At 41.2% G+C, this 17,611-nt stretch overlaps 1 protein-coding gene across 16 annotated transcripts in view; it reads right to left on the bottom strand.

Annotated features, from left to right (window-relative positions):
* The window catches only part of SOX5 (SRY-box 5), a 640,197-nt gene that overhangs the window by 13,589 nt on the left and 608,997 nt on the right, over positions 1 to 17,611 (bottom strand). For all 16 annotated transcript variants that reach the window (XM_027659186.1, XM_027659196.1, XM_027659172.1 and 13 more), the window contains 2 exons: positions 3,372 to 3,480; positions 2,328 to 2,501 (listed from right to left, as the gene is read on the bottom strand). In XM_027659186.1, the coding sequence (XP_027514987.1) occupies positions 2,328 to 2,501; positions 3,372 to 3,480 (283 nt within the window). The remainder of the gene's footprint in view (positions 1 to 2,327; positions 2,502 to 3,371; positions 3,481 to 17,611) is intronic.

The raw sequence follows: 17,611 nt of genomic DNA, 5'->3' as shown, positions 1-17,611 counted from the left end.
CTCTGTGACAATGAGCTCTCTGACCTCAATGTGTAGCAGTACTGCTGGAAAAATGGGAAGGAAAAATTGTGGCTTTCTAATAAGGAGACCCTGATACCTGGCTGAACCGTAAGCTTCTAGTTGCTCACCCTACGCCAGTTAACAGACAGCTCCCTGCTGACTTCAAAAGACTGGCCTTTTGCAATTGAGGGAAGACCTTTGTAACGTTTCTGTCAAGAAGGAAGACGTCAGGACATCCCTCTCCATTGCAGAGGTAGAATGAAAAAATTAAATGTGATGCTGGAAAGAAATAGAAACATCATCTCTCACTGCCTCAGACCTTGCTTTTCCCCATATCTGGCAGCAAAACAGAAAGAGTTTGGAGTCAGCTATACTGTCTGTCACCTCAACAGGATCTGTAATGAATTTGCACATTTTACTCCAACTACTGTATATCTAATCAGAAAAAGATGTCCCCATATCTTCCTGATCTAGTGCCAAATAGTAAAAGGTGATTCCTTATGTTAACAATTTCAGCAGAATGGCTTATTAAAACCAGATTTTAGGGTATTATAAAATGCTTAGAAGCCCTTTAAAATGTCAACCAGGATCCCCAGAGACTGCGTAAAATGTCAGCCCAGCTCAAGCGCCTGTTTTAAGCAGAATGAATTAGCAGCGTGCTGTCGGAGGTTGTTATCCAAAACAATCAGTTAAGAGGGAAAACATCAAGCTCTCTTTGTACTTTCTATATGAAAAGGGCCATTCAGAATGATCTTGTAGATTTCTGAAGCTGATTATTTAAAAACAGGTTTAACCAGGTCTACTCTCAATTTAGAAACAGACCAAAACTATTACTGCCCTGTCCTCCGGCTAATCACATCATACACCTCTGACCAGTATAATCCCTTTTAACCAGTATAAGATTATTTTACCATCAACATAACCAATTTAGCCTTCTAATCCTGTTCCCATAACTAATCTAATCATTTTGTGCCACCCTTTAAATCACGGGTTAATATCATCACATCTGCCATCCACAGCAATACATTCTGCCACTCCAACCAATTTATCTCATTTCCACTTGCCCCCTGCTAACTTTTCATAATACCACTCTCATCAACACAAGCCTCAAACCTCTGACCAGTCTAAACTCAGCCTATTTACCAGACCTGCAGCTGGTTAATGCTGCCATTACATTTCTTGAGTAGTCTGCAAAACCACTGAGACCTGCAGCCCAGGTAAACATGTTCTCTGCTTAGCCACTGGCCTGAGGGGTGCTTAGGTGCTGTAACAGTTTTTCTCAGTAAAAATTCAACATCTCTAATTTGGTCACAGATTATTTTTTTTTTATTTTTTTTTTTTTCTCCAGAACAGTGATTCATGGGCTTCAGAGAGCCTTATCAGTCACCTGCTGTATCATTCAGCATGTCACAGAGGAGTGACTTTGGACAGAACATGGTAGTGAGAATCTGAGCAAGTAGTGAAAAGTTGGAAGACTATGGCATGAGATTCAGTAGATGACATTCATCACAAATATTACTTGGAATGTAAAGGGCAGAGGATATGGAAACTAGATCTGATGTTTCTTTTTTCTTAATTTCAGGGTTCTTATCAGACTATGGGAGAATGAAAAACCACCACTGTAGGAGAAGATTCAATTTGAGAACCTAAAGGTGCACAAGTCCATGGAACCTCCATGTCCATGGATCCTGAGATGCATCTGCAGGTCCTGAGGGAACTGACAGGTGAACTGGGGTAACACTGCTGGTGGACAAGGGAAGAGTGACCAACGTCATCTACCTGGACTTGCGAAAAGCATTTGACACTGTCCCACATGGCATCCTTATCTCTAAACTGGAAAGACGTGGATTTGATTTACGGACCCTTTGGTGGATAAATAATTGGCTGGATGGTCACACTCAAAGAGTCGTGCTCAGCAGCTTGATGTACAAGTGGAGACAGAAACTTCTATGGCACAAATCAAATACTGTAGTGTGCTACCTCAGAGAAACTAGATTGATGAAATATGTGGGCAAATAAATGACAGCAATTATTTTGTGCTTGTTCAACAGCCTAATGAAATGAACTTTTTGTCTATTCAGTTCATGTTTTCAAACCAAAATTACCACCACAGTCTCAGTAATTACAAAGACACAAGAAGATGTCAGGTTATGCTTAATGCATACTGCCGGGTAGCACAGCGGAAGCTCATATCACTTTTGTCCTTGGTGCAGTGATGAAGCTGCACAATAGAGAGACAGCACTTCCGTTGTTTCAGGTGCTCGGCTCTATTAATTCAAAATATTTTTGAGTTTTGCTCTGAAAGAACAGTGCTCTATCACTCTTACCTAATATCTTGCTGATGTTGGAGTTGTGCATGTCGGGGAAGGCTTGAAGGATCTTCCTCCGTTCGTCTTTAGCCCACACCATGAATGCGTTCATTGGGCGCTTGATATGGGGTTCATTGCTACCGCGCCCTCTGGATTCCCGATAAATTCGAGACTCTGAGACTCCTGCACTTCCTAAAAAGAAAGAGAAAAACATTCCCAGCTTGTTTTTCGTTATGCAGCTACCTCTGCCTTTAGTAACCCATGTGAGGTGCTGCACATTCAATGAGTCCATGTTCATAATTGGTTAATGTTAAATATATTGTATATTGTCTAGTTTAATTACTCTGTTAATTCAGTATCACATAGCATAGACTTGATGAAGACTTTAGACTGGTTTTTTTCAATACAAGGCATTAAACAGCTTTTCTAAAACATCTTTTACTGCTCAATAACGTAAAGCCTATATTTTTCAACATAGATTTACTTTTTACTTTCTTCCTTTCTTGCTTAGAGAATGCATATGTTACCCATCTTCTACCTTTTTTGTGAGCGAAAGGGAGTAATATACGGCAACATCAAGCATTTCTTCTTAAGCAATTCTCTAACTAGCAAAAAAATACTTACATATCTGCCTGGCTTTGTGCTGACATCTCCATAACAATATATGCAATAGCAGAGAAACAAACAAACATTATGCTTGCTTTATCAAACCAATAAAGTTCCCACAGATTCAGAGCACGCAACACTTACGGAGGATCAGGTCTACACTTCTGGGATTCCCTGTGTGATCTCACTTATAACACATATATTTGCCCTCTTTAGTCCCTTTTACTATCAGAAATACATTCTTTGTCCCTTCTTGAGACCTTCAGTGTACAGAGGGAAGGCTAAAAATCAACCTCCAGACTTAAAACGCCCCATGATGAATCACTTTTTCCTGCCTTCTTTCACAGTCGCTTATTGCTAACTGCTCACAGGCCTCCAAAGCACTTGGATTCTCCCCCAGATCCCGCTGATACGCACACACAAACCTGGAAATTAGGATAAGCCATTTGTACTGACCGTCAGAATCTCCACTCATGTTGAAATCCATCATTGCGTGGCTAAACTTTCCGTCTTCGCTCTGTTTTACTGCCAACTGCTGAGTCAGGGTCTCCAGTGTTGTTTTGTCCTATATGGGCAAGATGACGGGATTTGGATCAGGAAAATAATTAAACGTTGCAATCACAAAGTTCATATGTAATTTAGAAGGTTGATAGGGAAGCTGGATAACCATTCACAACAGTTTACTGAGCCAGGTATTTAACAATACATAATAATGTTTTTTCTGGAAGAGATATGGTTGCAGACTCTACCGTAAAGTCCTTTTTAAAACTTGCTTATTAGCTAGTGATGAGCAAACTCCATAGTGTTGAAAAGATTGGTTAGCTCGGCATGATAAAATTGGCTGCACATCTGAAGAATATTTCAACTCTCTATGTCCCTGGGACTGCAAAGCTGGATTCAAAGTTTAGATGATACACACTCTTTTGCAATGTATTTATTGTTTTATTCTATTTCCAGCCTGCAATCAAAGTGCAGGGACATGCGTGACTTTCCCTTTTTTTTTTTTTTTTTTTTTTTTTTAAAGCTGTATTTTAGGAAGCAGCCCGTAGGGAAAAAAAAAACACCCTGCAGTTCAAACTTATTCAGGCCTTGGGAAAGGGTCAGCCTGAATTAAGCACGATACTTGGGCAGCAGTTTGTGTTCTCGTCCAGACTGTTTTGCCCAACCCTACTAACACCCCGTCCGTCATTCATCTAGTCAGAACTAACTGTGAACCCTGGATTGCAACAGGCTAGTGTGTGCTGCCAATTAATCTGTCAGGCTGCAGTGGTGTCTAAAGACATTGCCAGAACAACATGCCAGGCCCATTAATTCCAATGTTCTCTTCAAAACACCTCGCTTCCCCCTGAATTGTTTGACTTTACAAATACAAAGGTGTTCCATTTTCCAACTGTTTTTGTTTTCCCAATGACTTTTGCTCATAAACATTCTATCTTCCTGACAATCATATGTTTAAAAATAAATCTTTCAGGGAAGCAATACTAACATTTCAAAATGTTAGGCACTGTGCCTTTTGCAAAGCTAAGAAAATGACATGATACAGCATGATAATAAAGTGGCTCCAGTCAAAAAAATTCTTTTGAGTTTCTTCCTGAAAGAAAGATCACTGTTTCCTTGCTCTATTCCACTCCTGATGACTGTAAAAGATCAATAAACTAAAAAAAAAAGTTCAGATTTCACACGGCAACCAGAGACTTTGCAACTTCTGTGTAGCCTAATAATGTCACTGGGTTATGTTACAGAAGAAAACAGAACAGAGAACAATGCAAATACAGAAACGCTTCCTGCGATGTGATGTCCCTGCATCTGCAATTCAAAGAATGGTTCAAATTCATGAAAGTCATTGAAGAAAGATTTTCTCAAGAGAGTTAGAAACAAGGCTAATCTGCTCAACTTTGTATGCTCACAGAGTTTAGGGAATATGAGGTTAACTTTCCTACTCCTCACATTCATTTTTGTTGCAGATCCCTTTCGCACTCCTGGTGCTCTGTCTATACCCTGACGCGTCACCAGGGGAAGTGTGCAAGATGAGTTATCCTCTTGGTTTTTTAAGGAAAAGCTCATGCAGCAGAGTCAGCCTATCACAAGCAAAAGGGCTTCCATAACACTACCAGGCACAGAGATCCAGAAAGCTTGGACAAGCTTTGAATAAGCACCTGAACTATTCAGGCATTTAGCTTTACCAAACTCTTTGATCTATTGGTTTTAACTCAGTTCTCATTTCCAAAGCAACCTGTCAGCAGTCAGAAAGTCAGGAGTAGGTTGACCTTGTACTTCTTCCAAATGGATCACAGATATATCATGGAAATCAACAGTTTTTCCTCAGGGGGAAAAAAATCTATTTACCATCAACTTCACAGTGCTAGAGTTCAACAATTTTTATGTCAGAAATCATTTTAAAATGCTGTCACCAACCTAAAATATAAAAGAACATTTCCTCTTTTTGGGTATATCAAGGGGGAGGGGAGTTATTCTGTTGCAGACTTTTCTGGAATCACGCATAAACCTCTTAGAGAAACAGAGCCGAGAGCGCAAAGGGCACAGGCTTAACAGCTTTTCCTTTATGCAGTAAACGCAGCTCTTGAAGTCGGAGGCAGTTACATTCAGAACCACACTCTGCCAACATGATCTGATTGAGTCTTAAGGTCAGCGAATACTCCGGCATGCTGTCTGCAAGGTACGCACCGCGTGCGGCTCGTTTATCAGAGTCTGACTTAACAAGCCTACAGATGCTCTGCCGCTATCCATCTTAGGCAAAGTTTTGCATTTTGAGGTACAGCCACATCAGATGAAGTGAGAGAGCACAGGCATGATGGAAGAGGGGCTGAGAGGGAATGCCAGAAGAGTGCTGAGCTCCTGGGATGCTCTGTACGGCCCCGCGCTTGGAGATGGCTCTCCGGAGAACTGAAACATGGGTAAGCGGGGAGACCACCCTTCTAACACAGTGACAATTTTACTCCCTCCTGCTTCAACGTAGGGAATGACAATATAATTCAATCAGCAGTGATAAACTGGCAGTTAAAAAGACCTTCTCCATGACGTTGCTGTTGAAACAGAGGAAGTCGAAGCAGCCAGTTGTACTTTTCTTTGTTGATGTTTAGAAATGTTTAAGTATAAAGGCATTAATAAGTCTGTTCTTTCCTGAGCCTCTGCAACTGCACTTCTCCTATGAGGAAAGGCTATGAGAGTTGGGATTGTTCAACAAGGAAAAGAGAAGGCTTTGCAGTGACCTAATTGTGGCCTTCCAGTACCTGAAGGGAGCCTACAAAAAAGATGGAGAGAGACTATTTAGAAGGGCCTGGAGTGACAGGACAAGGGGGAATGGCTTCAAACTGAGAGAGAGTAGGTTTAGATTGGGTATTATGAAGAAATTCTTTACTGTGAGGGTGGTGAGGCACTGGCACTGGTTGCCCAGAGAAACTGTGGATGCCCCATCCCTGGAAGTGTTGAAGGCCAGTTTAAATGGAGCTCTGAGCAACCTGGTCTAGCGGAAGGTGTCCCTGCTTATGGCAGAGGAGTTGCAAATAGATGATGTTTAAGATCCCTTCCAACCTAAGCATTAAAAAAAACCCCAAACATCAAAAACCACCCACCTAAAAACCCCCTAAAACAGAATTAGGAGAGCAGAAAGAGATCAGCAACACCCTGGCAGGATGCAAAAGCCTGACAATACGTAAGCAGCATTGTGATTTCATGCCCTATGCTCTTTCCATTAAACACCCTGCAGCTTATTTTCCCCAATTCTGACGTACAGAAACACTTCTACAATTACAAAATATTCAAAAGGGGCTAAGCAACATTCCCATGCTGTTTTGCTTGAAAGCAGTTCATTGATGACTTACTGTTTTTCTTTTGATGGAAGCATCTCCTTACCTTTCCTACAGAGTCTTCCAGTTTATGGAGGAAGCATTTATGGAACCTCCAAAGAAACAAAGGAGAAACTTTTGTCTTCCCTGATCCCAAATAAACTGGCAACCTGCTGACATTGCTATCCCAGCCTCCTCTCACAGAACCATAGAAAGGTTTGGGTTGGAACAGACCTTAAAGGTCAACTAGTTCCAACCCCCCCAACATGGACACCTATATAAGAACTTCAGACAAGAATTTCACAATGATTTAAAGTTTATATAAAACTAGGATCTATTTATTATCACTATCTTAACTCAACAGCAAATTACACGTTCTCAAAACTACCACCACTCCACTGTGTAAAGCTGAGGCATCATCCAGTGATAACAGGTGGGTGCATGCATGTTGGGTTCAGAAGAACACCCCTTTGCTTCAGGTATGAAATGCTATTCATCCTGTGAAAAATGCACAAGTCACATCTACTGCAGCCTAGCACCAATATTTACAGGAAGAGCAGGTAAGGTTGGTCCAAACCTAGGAAAGTGGTGTGAAGAATTGCTTGTGACACCTGCCAAAAATCAGACAGGACAAAGCAGTGAAAACAAACACCAAGGAACGCTTCTGCTCTCGCAGGAGAATAAACACAAGAATCTCACTGAAGTTGAAGTGATTGTTTTCCTTCTAAATTTCTGAATTTTGTACCAGACCTCAGAAGGCTGAAAGACATCCTATAAACATCTTTTTTCTCTATGAAGGACTTCAGCAGAAATGAAACGTCTATCCTAATGGTCATTCCTATTGGATTGTGGGAGAGGCTCTCTGCAGGGGCAGCAAGAACTCTGTTGACTGGATCATTTAAAATTCTAATGGGCAAACCAGAGAAGATAGTATTGTAGAGAGCAATCAAACCCACAACAGCCCGATTGTTCAAAGTATAAACAGAGAGGTTTTATCAATAGCCACAATGTGATGAGAAGTTCCTAAAACTTTATTAATCAAAGAAATTCATCTGCCAGAGAAGACTGATTTGTACCACAGCTCCTAGAAATGTTCTAATTATATTTAAAAGAACAATGAAAAACACATACACACATGGAATGTGTCATGTAGAAAAAAATATATAAAAAATGACTAAGCACCACAAGTCAGACTCAGTTTTGTGGTCAGCTGCAAAAGTTACTTGGCTCTCTGTCATGGATAGCTGTCATAGTTTAACAAAACATTGATCTAAAAATGACAAGAACTTGGTTGCAGTCTCTTTCATAGAAGAAACATAAAACAAGAAGAGTCAAAACATATGTAGAACAGCCTGACCATGTTTGCCAGAACTCCTCCCACTACTACACAAGAGTGAAGCAAAACCTTGGAGGGTCTGAGAAATAAAGACATTCTGATATATTTACCTATTCCCCTCTAGCCTCACCACTCCCATCTTGTACTGGATCATGGTACCAACGCTCAGGGTGCACCTGAGACCATGAACACGCCTCCACTCCTGAAGGACTCCACAGTTCTTCCAGAATACTGCGAATGCTGGGCATATGGCAACGGATCCCTCCTCCCCCTCTTTGAGACATCCTTTTGGCTGGGGTATTTGGCAAGCACTGACGGTACTCTGAACTCTGTTAGAATTGTATTTTGGCAAGAGCCGTTTTTCCGATTGCATAATTCAAGGTTAGCAGCTTCACTGAAGCAGTCCACTCTTCACTTTGCTACTCCCCCCCACCCTACCCCCATTTCCCCTGACAGGAATATTTTTCCTCTCAGTTTGATGTCTGCAGAGAAACAGCCAGTGTAGAATTCCAGAGGAGGAGTGCTCAGGAGCATCACTTCACATTCCTGCTTTTCTTATCCCAAGTGAACTGAAAGGCCAAATGCATTTTTAGGGGAGCTCATGGGTTCTTGCACCTCAGAATTACAAGCACACTGATGAATTGAGTGCCTGCTACCTTTGTTCCCTTTAGTGTCAATACATAAAAAGAAACAGATGGTTGCCTGCTACTGTCCTTTTCAGTGTTCCATTCCCCCTCCTCCATCCCTACCAAGTACAGTTTGTCCAACTATTTATTGTCCTCCTCTGTGGGAAAAATTCACACATCTAAACTCTAAAGGTGGAATTTTCAAATAGACTGAGATTTGATAAGCTAGTTTTTATCTTAGGCCCCTGAGCAGGGCCTGTGACAGCATCTGATGTGGTTCGCAGTGCAGAAGCAGATGTCTCTCCTCAGCAAGGCCCAGTAAATATCAACCATTCTGACACATACCTTGGTCAATATGCACCAAATCTTAAAGTACTAGGCAGATTAGCTGCTATGATCCGGCAATGAAAGTTCACTTTATGACAGAAAAACATATTTAATTATCAGACACACTGGTGGTGCCAGGTGTTATCCGTTCAACATCGTGGTATTTTCCTTAACTCTCCAAGAAGGTGAAGAGTCATCCTACATCTGACAAGAGTAAAGACTTTGTAAAAGCAATCTTTCTGTGCAATTCCTCTGCCTCTTGCAATAATAAACATCAGAATAGTTTGAGTTATAAAATCTTCATCCACAGCCTTTCAAGATGTGGAAAACATGAGGTAGGCAGGCACTACGGATGACAGGGAGCTGGAAGAACTTAGAGGAACCACTGGCAATGGAAACAGGTGTGCCCAGAGGTTTGCCTATAATGAATTATTTGCAGTCAGACTCTTGCATATTAACGCCATAGTACTTCAAAACTGGTACTGTGCCCACTCTCTATGCCCCAGTCCAAACCATGTTACAGCCCAGATCCTGTTACACCTGTAACTATTATAAGAGACTTTCCAGTTTTTTTTCAGAGGGATCTTCTATTTAGATTTGGGGTTTTCTGCGTAGAAGATCACCTTGCCCAAGCATTCTTCACTCATTGGTAATGAACCAAAAAATTTCACAAAGAAAGGCAGGATGATTAACTCTGTTTATGAGATGGGAAACTGAGTCACACATTATGTGACTTGTCAAGGGTTCCTTAGTAAGAGTGGTAGTTTTAGGAACTGAAACTAGCACTCTTGAATGTTATAAAAAAAATTAAAATCTCAAATTTATAATTTCTCTGTGAGTGTGGAATTGTGACTCTTGCTGATGGCACATGCTAAAAGGGAGAGCAAAATAAAATAAAAGAGAAGTTATAGATCCACCATTGCAATGGACCTTGCTTAAGTAACGCTTATAGGGCTGTAAAACTCATAAAAAGCACATGCATAAAAGGATAAAATAGAGTGAGACTTTCAAATGTTGACTCAGTAATTGTTAAACCCCTTCTGGCTGCACAATTTTATAGTCTTCTACTGTACTAATGAAAAGGGAAGAAACAACAAAGAAGAGTTTTAGCCTTCCAATTATATAAACTCTGCGGACCACCAAAGAAGATGAAAGATTATTTATAATGTCACAGCAAGTTATCATTTGGGAGATTTTTTTTGTTGTTGTTGCATCAAAGTTGAGTATGAAGAAACAATGCATTCACCACCCCCTCAGCTCTTTCAGTCTTGCTTATCTGAGATCTCTCTTTTTCATGGAATAATCCACCCACAAAACCTAAAAGCAGCATTAGAAGCAAGAAAATAAAAGAATATTCTTTATTTTTGGCTCTTCCTGATTTTATGGTACTTCTTTCAAAATTATGACAGTCAGTCTTAATTGGGGCTACATCACTTGGTAAAGAAACGCTATCTTTCGGTTTACAGTACATGTTAAAATCCATATTACTTTAATACCATGTAGAAATCACTGCATCTGAATAGAACCCATATGAATTGGTAAATGGGCCCAGTAGAGAGGTTCCCTATGAGGTGTCATAGGGAAAAACTCAGGTGGATCAAGAAGACCCAGTTGTTTTAACTACTCTGCTCTCAGAAACAGAAACTCAGTCACAGGGAGAATTTGCTGGAATTTATACAATTTTTTTCTTTGCTGTGCATTGTGGACATAGGTCTTTGGTTTCTAAGGGCTCTCAAGTGAGTACCTTTGAAAGCACTGAAATCATGACAGAGTCCACTGAAATTAAAAGTGGAAAATCCTCAATAATTTGGCAGGTGTCAGGTCCCTAAGATTATTTCTTTTTAATCCTTTATTTGAAAAAGAATGACTTCCTTAGTAAAATATATCAATTAGTTTGGAAATAAACTGATGAGAAGTAGCAATTCTAGAGTACACTGAGGTCCAGCTTTTCTTTGGTTATGAGCTCTGAGAGACAATGCATGCCAGGACTTTCACATGAAAATGCAGGTAGGACTTGCCCTGTCCATTACTTTAAAGAAGAAATAAAAAGGAAAGGGAAAGCGAAACAGAGAAAAGTTTTCACAGCGTGGGCATAGGCATTGACCTCAATCAGATCCGGCTGTAATCTGCTCACTGCAAACAGGTTAAGAGTTACAAGATCCAGTTTCTCATCCAGACTGTTTCCTGGGTTGACATGGTCTGTAACTTTGTGTTGATGTGAATTGTTCAGTTGCTGCACCTTGGCTTCCTGAACTCTACAGGATGGAGATGGTGACATTTTCCCACCATTGTGAAGAGTTTCGAGATCTCTGGATGAAATCTGCCATGTAAATTTTAACCAAGGATTTCACAGCAAGTCAGAAAGCTGGTACAGCTGATCAGTGAGGAAAGAAAGCACTAACTGGGGAAGAGAGTTGGCACACCAAGAATGAAACAAGACGAATATCAGAACCCATGCAGGATATCCTGGGAAGGAAGGTCTACACGCATGCAAAGAGAAAGCAAGAACACAGTCTCTGCTTTCCTGGCACTTGTTTAATGAACAATGGGTGACTCAACTGCATAGCTGCAATACAGCCATACAGACTATTCTTTTCCATTTTTCCATAGAAGGTATTCAAATTATGAAGTCTGCTGTATCTTTGCTACATTCCTTCCAGCCCTAACAAAGAAGTCAACATACTATCTAGGCTATTGCCTAACAAAGAAACCAACACGTTTTTCTAGTCATGAAGTAAGGCTTAGCTTATCTACTCCCCAGCATCAGCATCAATACAATTAAAGGTAAAATTCAGCATCCCCCAAAGACTCTAGAGGCTGTTTGATACTCAGCTAAGTGAACACCTGCATACTGGGACAGGTAGATGCCCCAGAAGACTGCCCCACCTGCAGAAAACACAGGCTGATCCCTCAAGAGACTAAATGGACACAATTCAGAGAAGAACCAAGCCTAGCCTCTATTGCACTAACCAGAGGTACTGCACTGATGCCGGTGCCCATGACTGCACTGAAAGCCCTAGTGATTGGAGGCATGTGATTATGTAAAAACAATAAAAAAAAAAATCTCAGGAAGCAATTAGCTCTCATGGCTGTAGGGCACAGCTTGGAACTTAAACCCAAGGACTCACAAAGCTGAAAAGTCATAACAAGAACTCTAAATCAATTGTATGTTTTTTTTTTCAGGAGGAAGTTGATCCATCTTTATTGGGCTTAATAAAATTTCCACTACGGTATAAACAGCTGCAGTCCTCCCTGATCCACAGTAGGCTGTGAATGCTTCCAATCTCTGCCTTCTGGAGTGAAAGAAGACTTAAATTCCCATTCAGACTTCAGCAGCAGCTGCAAGCATCCAGGGCTCTTCCCTTGCCTCTTTTCCTGCTGTTTTCCTTGACTTCAGTGGAAGTTTCACACACACATCTGTGGGCAGAATCCGTCCCTCCCTCTGTATGTTTTTATTAGCTAACCCTGCCCATGCAGCCCTGCCATAGCAATGCAATAAAGACACACATAAATATACAAACTTAATCTTTTTTTTGAAAAATGTATCTGGGTATTTGCTAAATGATGGTCAATCACGAGGAAAAAAAAAAGTGTTTTAAAATAAAGAGCTAAAATCCTTGGGGGAATAAAAAAATTGTTCATTGCAGAATCTCCCCCTCCCGTGCGTAGGCACTTGCTAACTGAGAGTAGTGGCACTGTGACAAAAGTAGCAAAACCAAAGGCAGGCTTTACTAAAAGAAAAAGGGGGAGGGGAATTCTTCCACTGGCCATCTGTGAAAACAAGGCATGTGGCCATTAAATGCAGAGGCTGTAAATATAAATATACACAAGCTCCACAAGGCAAATGGCAAAAAAATGGGGGAAGGTCGGGGATAGACAGATAAACTTCCAGCTGAAGTAAATCCAAATGTTTAATGATTAGTGCTGGGTAAACCCAATTTTGATCTTTGTAGTGTACAAGCTTGACCTGTGTTTTGTATCAAACTGGAGAAAAGTTTCAGGAGAGATGACAATGGGTACAGTAGCCCTTTTGAACAGGACTCTTGGACCATCAGTGATCCTGTTGATGCTGCTGATTGGGCTTACTGAAAGGCTGACATCCCCAGTGACGGATGGGTGGTGACATAATACCTGTTTGCCTTCTTGTTTTGAAAGCTGCCTGCTCCATGTTGATAGCATTAACAAAGAGAACTGCAACCTGCACACAAGGATTTCTGCTGGTGAAGAACCTCAGCAAAGCAAAACTAAGAGGAGGACAGGGAAAAGGGTGATAAGAGGAGGGTAGATAGTTGTTAGGATAACATGTTAACTTTCGTGTTGAGGGACTCGAAAAGACCATTGTCTGCAAGAGACTTCCGAGTCCCCACACTGTATAATAATTATTGCAAAAGGATTTCTGCTCACACTGCAAGAAGAGAACAAAAATATTACACTGATCATCTTTCCTAATGTTTTACAGGTCAGTGAGAAATAGAGTGGGCTACAAATTACAGGACATATCTATTAGCAGTCTGCTGAACTTGCAGGGATAAGTGTGCACGTATGTAATGTCTGTGGATAATGCAGTCTCTGCTAGTCATTCAGAATGTAAAAGTATTTTTCCAGTAAAATACTACGGAGATTATGAAAATGGGCAGGTTTCAATTCTTGCAAAGTGATTCGGTGCAGAGCCTCTGGACTTATTCCCAAGGGGTTTCTCCTGTTTGGGAAGTCTGGCTTGTGCCAGGTCCCAGTTTCAATCATTACCACTTATTCCAGTCTGACCCACAGTCTCTCAGTGTCTGCAGCAAGCACGGGGTCAGAGTTTGTTTTACCAACCCTTCTCTTTTCCTCTCCTTCCTGCCCTTCTCTCCTTCAGTTTTTTCTTGACTTTCTAGTTCAAATCTAACCATTGGGGGAAGAAAAAAAACGTTATTGAAGTACAATTCTCTACTGCAAGAGAAATTTAAATCCCCTGTGTTAAACCAGCTACTCCTTATGCCTTTAGTAAAGTGAGCTCCAGTGTTTTATTTCTCAAAGGCAGCAGGATCTGCGGGTTTGCGATTCTTATTTCCCACTCCTCCCCAAGGGGAGAGCAGGGACAGAATTCATTTCAGCTCAGCAGATCACAGCAGTTTCTTAAGAGTTAACTCTGCTATCCCCATCCATCAGGCAGCCAGTGAGGCATCAGGAAGGAATGATGGATGTAAAATTATTACAGGGCTGCCACCCGATATACTTACTGCCATTTGTAACTAACGCTGGAACTGACACACTTTTTTCATTATTAAACATCCACATTAAGTCAACATTGGTCACTGTCATTTCATGTTTGGCACTCTCTTAAGGGGAAGAGGGAGAGTTGAGGGTGGGACTGGGGAGGATGGTGGGAGGAGGGGTGAGTGGGAATGGGAGGGAAGACATCCTGAACCCAGTGTTCCATAAGCATGAGTAATAAATAGGCTCCTGCTTACGATGCTGGAATAAATATTGTTACAAATAGCTCTTTAGTTACAGACCAGCAGACAAGTACATGTCAGAGCCTTTTAAAAGGACACACTCCAAGCTGTAACAGGGAGAAGTCGTATCACAGGTTAAGAAACACTTAGCACAGGAGGTGTGGGTAATGGGATGTACTCAGCTCAGAGGGCGACTGCACCCCTGCACATCTGAAACTCTTGTGTGGCTGTGTCCATACACAGCTGCCTGAGCCGGCAGCACCCTCAGCAGCAGGCGCCAGCATTCAGAAACCAGGACCTGTTTTTGTACCAGTCTATACACTGACACACACTCAAGTACCTGCCTTGTGTGCCCCCTTCCTCCTTTTGCAGTTACCAGGGCACATACACGAGTGCCTGAGAGTCTGACTGCAGTCAGAGAATTACTGGCTAGCGCAGTGCATGTTTGTGTTGTGCATCCCTGAAAGAGTGCACTGTAGGCTTGGATGCATGCACACACATGCTGGCTCTTTGTGTTTGTGTACAACTCCTTTGCAGAGGAACAGGCAGCTTTGGGGCTGAACAGATAGGCCAGAGATCACTTGCTGACGCTGCCTGTTGTGCTGTTTACACCAGCTGACAACCTGCACTCTAAGCTACATGTATAATAGGTAACATTGTTTATGTATAGTATATATCAAGCTATAATTAACTGTAGATGACAATTACAAATAAAACTATGCTCCCGGGTTTCCAAGAAACCAGAAAAACATATACACACACACGTCTCATTTATACACCAAAATGTTTCCAAGAAAAGTAATGTAAAAATATGTTTTATTGCATTTGCAATTAAAATAGGTTTTACTAAAATCCATGTTCATCGTGATGCTCATAGTTTTTACTGTAATCCTCTGAAAATCAAATCTGTCAAGATGGTCCAAGTTGGATGCCCATAAAGTGACTCACCCAAATCATCTTAGCCATTTAAAAAAATCTCTCTTGTTTATGACTCCTTTTATACAGTTTCACTATAATTCCACAAAATTCCTGTCTGACTACTGCCTTAGCTGGCATGTCTGGTTGTCCATGGAGATCAACCCATCTGGGAACACAAGCAAGATAATAGGTCATGTACATGTGAATGAAAAGCCCCAAGAGCTTTAACAGAGACTCGCAGAGGTGATTTGCAGCCTCAAACCTGCCCAGTTACCCCTGGCATAAAAATCCCTACCAATCCCTACCACATACCTTCCTGTTAAGAACTGCACAGAGCCCACCTCCACTGGTAGGCTGTAGTAGCATGCAACAAAAAGCTCAAGAGGTCTCAGAAAAATCCAAAAATACAGTAGCTGCTTCCACAAAGAAGGGAGAAAATTTTGGGATCGTCCCAGGTGGGTTTGTTGCCTTTAAAGACTAAGGTCACTCTATAGGAAGGAGAGTCTTTCCTCTGTCTGTAACTACAGGCTGAATGTAAATTTCTACATTGTGCCCATGAACACATATATACAATTTTTAATTCCATCCCCCATCTCAAAATCTCCCAGTCAGGAAGTGATCAGCAAGAAACGTGATGTCCCAAAAGGTCAGGGGGTTGCCTGCAAGTCTCATGGTAGGAGCTTGAGCTTCTGAAAGGGAAACCTTCAGTGCTAACACTGCAGCTCTATTTCTCAGAAATCACCTTCCCAACTATCTCATTTTCTTCCTTTGAAAACAAGGAAAACCAGAATAAAATTTAATTCAAAAGAAGTCCTATATCAAACAGACACAAACTTCAGAGAAGTTGGTGTGTTTGTCTGGATCTGAACTTCAGAGTTGGCTAGTCAGTGGAGAGCCTAGAGCATAAAAGAGGAAGGAGAACAAGTATCTAAACTTTACAGCCTATGTCCTTCCTCTATGGAGTCAAATGCAAGAGACAGATCAGAAGACCCTACAAGTTAAAAAGTACTTAGTGGCTTAAGTGGTCACCTCAGCAACTTAAACGCCATTATAGTCTAGCAGGGCTCAGACTTGGCTCTGTCCTTTCCCATCTTCACCTTAAAATAGAGAAAATTAAAGAAAATTGAATAAAATTAATCATGGAATCACAGAATCAATTCAGTTGGAAAAGACCTCCGAGATCACCAAGTCCAAATCAGTGAGCCCCAATAAAGTTTTGACATTAATTTTATCAAAACACACAAAGAATACAGTTGCTTTAGAAAAATTTTTAATTGAGCAAACAATTTTTTCTTCCTGCTACCTTCTAAAAGAACTCGTCTCTGCCCTCCACGAGCCCACCAGGAGGCATGAATTAGAGAGGAAAATAAACTTCAACTGGGGTTGAGGGTGAGAAGTGAAAACAGAAGGCTAAGGAGGATCCCAAGAATAGGAAAGTAACGGAATAAAGTGAATGCAGATGGTTCCACTCCTGTTACTTAATCAAAAGGCTGTGCAGAGTCACTAGAGCCAGCATAAAGTCATGTGTTAGAACAACAGCTGATCTGTATTAAAGAAGATTAACTCGCAATGCCATGGTGGAGGGCCTGGGATTATTTTATGTGCTTCCATTGCCGAACAAGCCGTCAGCACAATTACTGCCCTCCGATGTGAATGACTGATCTGTAACCACAGCTAAACAGCATGCTGCTTAGGGGCCTGGGTGCTTCATGAAGATGAATTTCCATACCATCAAAGTGCTTTTAATGGGCTTCCTGATCCAACCACAAGGCCTGCTTTGCAAGTATATAGAACTCAGGATGAAGGCTTCCTGTCCAAAAGGATTTGGTCGGTTGTCACTTGACAATTCCCAGCCAGCACAAGGGAGGAGAGGGGGGAGATAGGTAGAGTTGTCTCTGCTTTGGAGGATTAAAAAAAAAAAAAAAAAAGAAAAAAAAAAGAAAAAGAAAAAAAAAAGGGTACAGATGCTTTCTGAATGCAACCAACTGCTGTATCCACAGCTGAATTCAATGCGCTTAACAAATAACGGCAATTTAGCTATGCTTGCGAGGAATAGCTTGAGTCACTTTGCATTAGCATCTGGCTGAGTGTTAAAGTCATTTCTACATGGGGAGCAGAGAAAAGGAATTTCTGCTCCGAGCATCCTTTCAAGAATGCTTAAATATTTGAATATAAATTCCTTTGTGCTTGTGATCACTTCTTCTTATATCTGACACTCTGCTTTTCCCTTTTCCCTTCTGGTACT

This window comes from Corapipo altera, unplaced genomic scaffold (genome assembly GCF_003945725.1).
Source record: "Corapipo altera isolate COAL_440 unplaced genomic scaffold, ASM394572v1 1, whole genome shotgun sequence".
Taxonomy (NCBI): domain Eukaryota; kingdom Metazoa; phylum Chordata; class Aves; order Passeriformes; family Pipridae; genus Corapipo; species Corapipo altera.
Note: the sequence above shows the minus strand (reverse complement) of the source record. Positions and strands in the feature narration are given on the sequence as shown.